Below are 9,651 nucleotides of genomic sequence, written 5' to 3' on the forward strand. Positions count from 1 at the left end.
AGAGTACATAAAAGGATATTTCTAGGGACCGTCTACAGGAAAGTTGCCTGACTTTTTTTTCAAAAAAAAATTCGTGTTCAGTTCAGATACACATCAAGTTGGTCGCCCTGCAGCATGCAGCACGCTCCCTCCTTTTTTTAGCAGTAAACCACACTTTATTGAGTAATGTGAAAGTTTACAGGAAATTAGGGGATCATGGGGATCACCTAGCCACACATGGCGTCCAACATCTAATGAACTCGCGAATTTTGCTAAGCTATGCACTTCCCAGTTCGAAGCCCAGCCTTCAAATTTAATATTAAAATCGATGGACGTTTTTAAATTCATGATTTTATAGAAGTAAATGATAAATAATAGCGCGCCCATACTAGTTCATGTACAGTTTAGCGTTAGTAGATCACAAGTGACCAATTGCTCTGGTGGTCAGCTAAGATCGTGCAAGGGTTGCCTACTCGAGCGATGCGAGTTCCATCCCTGAAGAAGCCACCCCTTTTGCCTTTTTTTGGCGATTTCTGGTAGCTGCCTTTCCCATCGTGGGCCGGCCCAACAAGGCGCCAGGAATCTGTTCGGGCGCATACGGCGCCGAATAGGAGCTCCTAGCATCACATGCTGCATGACGCCGAAATCACTAGTTGAGGAGTATTCGTTGCAAAGATCACTCTAATTCCTCAGGTTGCGACAAGTGGTGCACATGCAGCGTGCCACTTGTCGCAATCTTTATCTCTCAAACCGGGCATTTAAATCTCGAACCGCTTTCACCGTTGGATTCCTCGCGTCGAGATTTTCAAAACTAGATCCCATGTTGATAGGTTTTGACGAACTTTTTTTTCACGAAAAAACCAGACGAAAAAAACGGACCTGGAGCAATGGTTTTTTCCCTTTCCGAAAGAGACACGCCTGTGCCTCTCACGAAATCACAACCATGCCTCTCGCGGAAGCAAAACCGTGACTCTCGTAGAAGAAGAAAAAAAGAAAAGGCGTTTTTTTTTCGTTTTCGAGGAGGCACGGCCGTGACTCTCACGAAAGCACATTCGTGCCTCTTGTGGAAGCAAAACCGTGACTCTCGCGAAAGGAAAAAAACAGAAAACACGTTTTTTTTGTTTTGGAGAGGCACGGCCGTGACTCTCGCGAAAGCACAATTGTGGTGCCTCTCGCGGAAGCAAAACCGTGACTCTCGCAAAGGAAAAAAATAGAAAACGTTTTTTTCTGTTTCCCAGAGGCACGGCCGTGACTCTCGTGAAAGCACACCCGTGGCTCTCGCGGAAGAAAAACCATGATTCTCGCAAAAGGAGAAAAAACAGAAAACGTGTTTTTTTCGTTTTCGAGAGGCACGACAGTGACTCTCGCGAAAGCACAACCGTGCCTCTCGCGAAAGCAAAACCGTGACTCTCGCGAAAGAAAAAAAAACTAAAAACACGTTTTTTTTCGTTGTCGAGAGGCATGACCGTGACCCTCGGGAAAGCAAAACCGTGGCTCTCGTGGAAGCAAAACCGTGACTCTCGCGAAAAAAACCGGACTTTTTGGATCGAAAAGCTAAGGAAGACCGGTGGAAAACCAAAACGTCGAAAAAATCCAGAAAAACCGTTTAAATAGCTGAAATCGTGTGCGAAAAAATAATAAAAAAAATCTGAAGGGAGCACCTAGAGCGCGACACGTGACAAATGACTGAGAGCGTGCCAAGTAGCGCTGATCGTTGCGAGACTCCTGAAGGAGTGCTCGTTAATTAGTTGCTCCTGGATGACGCTAGATGCACCTGCAAACCTGAGCTCATCTTATCTTTGAGATTTTTGATTGTGCTGCTTCAACTTGATTAGAAATGAACAAGCAGCTGGAAAAGTACAAATCTGGACTCGTGGCCTATAGAAATCTCCATCTTGTTTTCCCGAGTAAACCATAGTACGTATAGTACCTTTTTACTTGACAACTAAATAATACAAAAATCACTTGCAATACATGTATACAGAAAATATATTTGGTCATATCCGAAGCAGAGATGACCACGTTGTAACTCAAAAAAGAAATAAAAGAAAACGGAAAGAAAGAAGACCACGTTTCTTTCTGAAGAAATAATAATTATATGAGTCATTTTACCTCACATAAGAAATAAAATAAGACACACAAACTCTTTCTAAGGAAGCATGAACCAGGGGAGTGGTTTGTCCTTAAAATAATAAAAAAGAGGTAATAAAATTAAGATTATGCAACTATGCCTAACATGAAAAAACCATAAAGACTTATTACCAAACTATGCCTATTAGTCATTTTTCTAGAGGGGCACCCGGCCCTTTGCAACCAAAAAACAGTAGTCCATCAGATACATAGGCTTGGTCCGAAACATAACAGAAACTGACCCAGTACCTTATAAGAGACAAGACAAACAAATTGAAAAATAATAATAAATGAACAAAAGAAACGAAATTTCTGAAGGAAGAATGAATTAGCGGTTATTACCCTTTAAGTAAAAAATGGAAAAGAAAACAAATAATGACAACGAATTTGCACATAGTTTACAAAGAAATTGCACTTTTAATAATATGTAGTACAATACTAATGTAACAGTATGATATAGTACTTTCGACGGCGCCATTTGCAATGGCAAACTATAGATGAATAATGTTTAATTCCTCCAAAATATAGCGTCGAGAAATGGCGGTTTATTTTTCATAGTAGAATTTATTTAAATATTTTAAGGGTAAGAGATAATTTTATTAGGCCATGGTGATGTTGACGGGCCTATCAAAGATCCAGCTAAATGGGATGGATGCTGTGGGCCGGGCCTTCTTGTCATTACGTTCGTGGGCCTTCTGCTCCAACCTTCGGATTTTTCGTGGGAGTGCGCACACATAGTCCCGCGCACGCCTACCCTCGTCGGAGAGCCCGGTGGCCACCAGCTCTTCCACTCCCCACTGATTTATGAGATGCTCCAAAATGCTACGGTAGTCGGAGGCAGTGTAAATGCCGGCCTGCTGCGCCACCGCCCCGTATTGGCTGAAGAGGTCGCTATCGCGGCCGTCGGTCATAAGGGACGCCGGCATGATGATCCGACGACGCATCATGTATGCGAGCGCGCGCACGGCGCCGTCCGGATCGATCTCGAACAGCTTCCCCACGATGCGCGTGTAGGCCAGCTCGTGGCGCTTCTCGTCGGCGGCGATGGCGCCGCATATACGCGCGAGCGACAGGTCGCCATGCTCCTTGGCGCGCCGCGCCGTGTTGCCATGGGAGATGGAGGTGGCGCGCTCCTGGAAGGCGACGTAGATGAAGCCGTGGTAGGGGCTCCGCGCGGCGTTCATGACCATGCCGGACTGGATGAGGTTGTGGATGGTCCTCTCGACCTGCCGCATGTCAACGCGGCCGGAGAGGAAGAGGTACTTGTTGAGCACGTCCCCGTGGCGATTCTCCTCGGCGGACCAGCCGCGGATCCAGCGCGCCCAGGCCGTACCGCTGGAGCCTGTGAGGTCGCGCACGGCCTCGAAGCGGTTGGGTATACTCTGGTACGTCGGCAGCGCCTCCTCCGTGACCATGTTCCCCACGAGGCACACGAGGTGCGCGTCGGGCAGGCCGGCCGCGCGGGCGCGGATGTCGCAGCACGCCGCGTGGAAGCCGTCGGCGCCCAGCGACGCCAGGTCCGGCAGCAAGTCCGTCGGCTGCCACGCCACCTCCGCGGGCTTAAGGAGCGGCACCACATTCGCCTCCGCCCAAGGCTCCAGATTATCGAACACCTCTAGCTTCGCCGGCTCCAGGTACATGAGCCATTCATCGTCGGTGCCCTCCTCCTCGTGCCTAGCCGCAACGGCGGCGCCCCGGCCAGTGCGCGTGCTTCTCTTACTAACTTGGACCGCTTCACCTTGGAGTTGCGCAGGTTGTGCTAAGCAGTTGGCGGTGCTCATAGTCATACCCGCCATGATTCTTCCTCCATTCGCCCTACTGCATCTCCTGCGTAAAATCAAGTAGTACAGTGATCCAGAGATCCATTGCATGCATCGATACACTAATCTATTTTCAACTGAACTGTACATATGCACGATACGTACCAGTAGGTGATGTTGGTCACTTGGAGGCCTATATTATTCCCTGTTCTTGTCCATGGCATCGCTAGTGGGCAAGCATGTCTGAGGAGCCATGAGCTTTGCGACGTCGCCATATCACACTCTGTTTTCTAATGATATGAATGGAAGGTATATCTTCCTTTTGCGTCGGTGGAGCATATTTATAGAGCAGCTTCACTCCACCATGAATCAAGTGCTGGGTTCACGCAAAAAGAGAGAGAGAGAGAGTGTAAGACAATAGGATTTGGGGGGAACCAGCACAACCCTTTAGGGGTGGCCTATCACATATATATATAATGAGGTGGTATACAACGTTACAATATACACATGTAAATACAGTCTAACACCCTCCCTCAATCTTAGCCACTTTCTAATGAATCTAGAAGGGTAAGATTGCGCCTGCAAGTCTCAAACTGTGGCAAAGGCAATGGCTTGGTGAAGATGTCAGCAAGTTGATCCTTGAAAGAAATAAACTTGATCTGTAGTTGCTTCTGAGAGACACGTTCACGCACAAAGTGATAGTCAACTTCAATGTGTTTCGTTCGGGCATGGAATACCGGATTTGCAGAAAGGTATGTAGCACCGATGTTATCACACCAAAGAACAGGAGGCTGTGATTGGGGTATACTTAACTCCTGAAGCAAGGACTGTACCCAGATAATCTCTGATGTGGCATTGGCCACAGCCTTATACTCAGCCTCAGTACTGCTACGCGAGACAGTAGCCTGTTTCCGAGCACTCCAGGCAATCAGGTTAGAGCCAAAGAAGACAGCATAACCCCCCGTAGATCGCCTGTCATCCGGATTGCCAGCCCAGTCTGCATCAGAATATGCTGAAAGACAACCAGAGTCAGACGGCCGAATATGCAAACCATGAGCCACCGTGAAACGAATATAGCGCAAAATCCGCTTAACAGCAGACCAATGAGTGTCACGGGGTGACTGCAGATACTGGCAGACTCGGTTAACGGCATAGGAAATGTCTGGTCGCGTGATCGTCAAGTACTGGAGCCCACCAACAATACTCCGGTACTCGGTCGCATCAGAAGAAGAAAGAAGCACACCATCAACAGCATAGAGCTTATCAGTGGTAGACATGGGTGTAGTCGTCGGTTTGCACTTAAGCATCCCAGCTCGCTGCAACAAATCCAGAGAGTACTTCTTCTGCGTCATAACAAGGCCAGCAGCACGAGAAGTAACCTCCACACCAAGAAAGTAATGAAGCTTCCCAAGGTCCTTGACCGGAAAATCAGCACCAAGTGAGTGAACAAGCGCAGTAGCAGCAGACTGAGAGGAGCTGACCAAAATGATATCATCTACATAGACCAACAAGTACATAGTAACCTCAGGCCTTTGAAGAAGAAACAATGAGGAGTCAGCAGTTGATGATGCAAAACCATGAGCACGAAGAGCCATTGCAAGACGAGCATGCCAAGCACGAGGAGCCTGCTTCAGACCATAAATTGCCTTGGACAGACGACAGAGATGATCAGGGCGATCCGGATCAGAGAAACCCGGAGGCTGGCGCATGTAAACCTCCTCCGCCAAGACACCATGAAGAAAAGCATTTTGAACATCAAGCTGACGAAGAAACCAACCTCGAGTAACAGCCAGAGAGAGAAGAAGTCTGATGGTAGTAGGCTTGACCACTGGACTGAAGGTGTCTTCATAGTCAAGTCCAAAACGCTGTCGAAAACCACGAGCAACCAGACGAGCCTTATAGCGCTCAATGGACCCATCAGAATGCCTCTTCACTTTGAAAACCCATTTGGAATCAATGACATTTACCCGTGATTGTGGAGGAACAAGAGTCCATGTCTGATTGCGAAGAAGCGCTTGATACTCCTGCTCCATGGCCTCTCTCCAATGAGGAATGCGCATAGCAGCTTGATACGTGCGTGGCTCAGAGGATGGATCTGCGAGAGCAGCAGACATGCACGCCGCTAACCAAGCAACTGTGCCATCGTGACGTTGCTTAGGCTGAAAAATGCCACTCCGACTGCGCGTATGTGGACTTAGAGCAGCAGCAGGAGCCGGCGGAGGCGAAGGTGACGGAGACGTGACGGTCGCCGGAGATGCAGGAATCACCTCACGCGAGCTCGGGACAGACGACTCCGGGCTGCATGGCGAAGACTGGCCCGACGACAGGGGCTCAGAGGCCATGGGCGAACCGAGGGTGGGCGAGGCCAGCTCCGGTGACACCGGCCCAGACGGCCTTGGCGAGGCGAGAGCAGGCGAGGCAGGCCCTGGTGAGAAGGGCCCAGACACCCTGGGCGAGGCAGGGGCGGGCGAGGCCAGGCCTGGTGATGACTGCCCCGACGCCCTGGGCGAGACGGGGACCGAGGAGGCCGGCCCAGTCGGCGGGGTTGCAGGGCGCGACGATGGCGAAGGCAGCCCAGAAGCCAGAGGCGACCTGGCCAGGACGTCGATCGGCCGTGCATGAGCACGGAAACCGAGGCCATGCAGGGGCGCCATGTGCTCCTCATGCACAACAGAAGGTGCCGAGGATGAAGGCGATGGCGACGAAGAGGAAGATGGCGCTTCCAGAATCTCCAAACGAGCCCCATGACCAGTGCCTGCACCATGGTTAGGCAACAATAGAGGAGAATATGCAACATCATCAAATTGGTCAGAAGCAACAGAGGATGAATGCATGACAGGTGGCTCGGTAGTGGACACAAGAAGGTTGGCAAAGGAAAAAACATGCTCATCAAACACAACATCCCGAGAGATGTAGACACGATTAGTGGGAACATGAAGACATTTGTATCCTTTATGAAGAGAGCTATAACCAAGAAAAACACACTTCTTGGAACGAAACTCGAGCTTACGCTTGTTATATGGACGGAGATGGGGCCAGCAAGCACACCCAAACACCTTGAGAAAGGTGTAGTCCGGTTGTTCATTAAGGAGAACTTCAATGGGAGTCTTCATATTCAAAACACGAGTGGGAGTACGATTGATGAGAAAACATGCAGTGGTGAAAGCATCACTCCAAAAACGAAACGAAACAGATGCATGGGCCAAAAGAGTCAGACCAGGTTCAACAATGTGACGATGCTTACGTTCTACTGAACCATTCTGCTGATGTGTATGTGGACATGCTAAACGGTGAGTGATCCCAAGCGACTGAAAGAAGGAGTTGAGGTTGCGATACTCGCCACCCCAGTCCGACTGAACATGAACAATTTTGTGCTTGAGAAGGCGTTCAACATGTTTTTGGAACTGAACAAAAATGTCAAACACATCAGATTTACGTTTGATAAGATAAAGCCAGGTAAAGCGGCTGTAAGCATCAACAAAACTGATATAATAATTATGAACACTAACAGAAGTCTGAGCAGGACCCCATACATCTGAAAACACAAGTTCTAAAGGATGTTTCACCTCACGACTGGACTCCGAAAAAGGAAGTTGATGACTCTTCCCTTGCTGACAAGCATCACACACTGCTACATCTTTATTACTAGACACACTAGGAAGCTCATGACGACGCAAAACATGCCGGACAATAGGTGTGGCCGGGTGACCAAGACGAGCATGCCACTGTGACGGAGATACCCGAACTCCACTGAAGACGCGAGCGACGCCAGGATGCTCCATACGATAGAGACCTTGGCAGAGCCGCCCACTAAGAAGAATGTCCCTCGTGCCCCGATCCTTAATAAAAAGATCAAAAGGATGAAATTCACAAAGCACATTATTATCACGAGTGAGTTTAGGAACTGAAAGAAGATTACATGTCACAGATGGAACTCGAAGAACATTGCGAAGTTGAAGACTCCTATTGGCATATCTAGTGAGAAGTGATGCTTGACCAATATGAGAGATGTGCATACCTGCTCCATTGGTGGTGTGGATCTTGTCGGAGCCATGGTAGGGTTCACGAGTGTGAAGCTTCCCCATCTCACTGGTCAGGTGCTCTGTCGCCCCAGAGTCCATGTACCAGTGGGGATCAATGGAGTAGGACTGAGTGTGTCCCTGTGGCTTCTGCGGCGGCGGACGATCAGCCATGGCGACCTGACGAGCAAAGTTGTGTGTATCCTTCCCGTCATTGCCAAGACCAAGAAAACCCGCTGGAAGCGCTTGTGACACTTCGAGGCCCAGTGCCCATCGCGACCACAAAGCTGGCACACACGTGGACCGCCAGCCCCTGGTAGCGTCGCAGTAGGAGGAGGGGCCGAGGCGGGTGGTGGTGACTGCCCCGAAGGAGCCCTGGATGAAGCAGAGGAGCAACCACCCTTGGTGGCGGCGTTTGCCGAGAGGGCGCCGTTGCCCCTGGATCGGCGCGTCTCGACTCGTTGCTCAGTAAGCAGAAGGCGTGAAAAGACCTCGTGTGCTGGCATGGGCGTGGAGTTGCCCCTCTCATTGATGATCTCGACTAGGGCGTCATACTCCTCATCAAGACCATTGACGATAAACGAGTTGAACTCGGAGTCGGTGAGGGGCTGTCCAATGGAGGCCAGCGTGTCGGCGAGACTCTTGACTTTGTTGTAGAACTCAGTGGCGGTGGAGTCAAGCTTCTGACACTCCCCAAGTTGGCGACGGAGCCCAGATACACGAGCCTGCGACTGTGCCGCAAACGAGCGCTCAAGAATAGTCCATGCCTCGTGGGACGTCTTGGCGAAGACAACAAGCCCAGCAACGGCCGGAGAGAGCGACCCCTGGAGGGAGGAGAGGTTCGCCTGATCCTGCCCTGTCCAGACACGGTGAGCCGGATTATAGACCGGACCATGCACGCTGTCAACCAGCGCAGGAGGGCAAGGGAGAGAGCCGTCGACATAGCCAAGCAGGTAGTGACTCCCAAGAAGCGGAAGAACCTGCGCGCGCTAGAAGATGTAATTGTCCGACGACAACTTGATGGTGATGAGATGGCCGAAGTGAAACGGCGGCGGCGGCTGCGATCCCATCGAGGAGACTGGCTGAGGTGAGAACACCGTGGAGACAGTCGGAGGGGCAGCCGGTGCGGTGACAGAGGGCGCGATGGCCGCGGTTGACGCCGCGAAGCCTGCCAGCGCGATGTCCTCCGCCACCAGCGGCGCAGTGGCCGAGGGCGCGACAGCCGCGGTTGACGGGGCGGCGGTGGTGTGGGCCACAAGCGCCTGCCTGGGCGAAGTAGCAGCCGGCGGGAGCGCGAAGAGGGAGCCGACGCTCCGTGTCCCGATCGGCGCCTGAAGGGAGGCGGCATCCAGCGGCCTCGAGAGAAGTGCCGCGAGGGAGGCCGGCAGAAAACCGGTGGCGGTGGAGCCGGACGCAGCGGCGGACGTCATAGCAGCCGGGCGACGGCGGCGGCGGGCGCGGCGGCGGCGGCGGTTTAGGGTTTTTAGGCGGAAGCGGACGTAACCTAGCGTGATACCATGTAAGACAATAGGCTTTGGGGGGAACCAGCACAACCCTCTAGGGGTGGCCTATCACATATATATATAATGAGGTGGTATACAACGTTACAATATACACATGTAAATACAGTCTAACAGAGAGAGAGAGAGTCAAGTGCTGGGAATAGTCATCTAAACTAGCAATCAAGCTGACAAACTTTGTGTGCTCTCTTTAGCGTGTTGAGCGCGTGGAGGTCTGTGGTCTGTAGACATAGCCATTTGAAG

The 9,651-nt window shown here is 51.0% G+C and overlaps 1 protein-coding gene across 1 annotated transcript; it reads right to left on the bottom strand.

The window, feature by feature from the left end:
* Positions 1–2,512: 2,512 nt before the first annotated feature.
* Positions 2,513–4,289, bottom strand: LOC119353077 (acyl-[acyl-carrier-protein] desaturase 7, chloroplastic-like). Its single transcript, XM_037619657.1, has 2 exons — positions 4,035–4,289; positions 2,513–3,936 (listed from the first exon to the last, which is right to left on the bottom strand). The coding sequence occupies exons 1-2, from the start codon at positions 4,142–4,144 to the stop codon at positions 2,709–2,711; spliced, it is 1,338 nt and encodes a 445-aa protein (XP_037475554.1). The 5' UTR covers positions 4,145–4,289; the 3' UTR covers positions 2,513–2,708.
* Positions 4,290–9,651: the final 5,362 nt, after the last annotated feature.

Source organism: Triticum dicoccoides, chromosome 2A (genome assembly GCF_002162155.2).
Source record: "Triticum dicoccoides isolate Atlit2015 ecotype Zavitan chromosome 2A, WEW_v2.0, whole genome shotgun sequence".
Taxonomy (NCBI): Eukaryota; Viridiplantae; Streptophyta; class Magnoliopsida; order Poales; family Poaceae; genus Triticum; species Triticum dicoccoides.

Excerpts from the sequence above, each read along its gene's own strand:
- LOC119353077 (XM_037619657.1), bottom strand. The coding sequence starts at position 4,144 with ATGGCGACGTCGCAAAGCTCATGGCTCCTCAGACATGCTTGCCCACTA. Across the intron at positions 3,937-4,034 it reads GTGACCAACATCACCTACTG|GAGATGCAGTAGGGCGAATG; the intron begins GTACGTATCGTG and ends GATTTTACGCAG.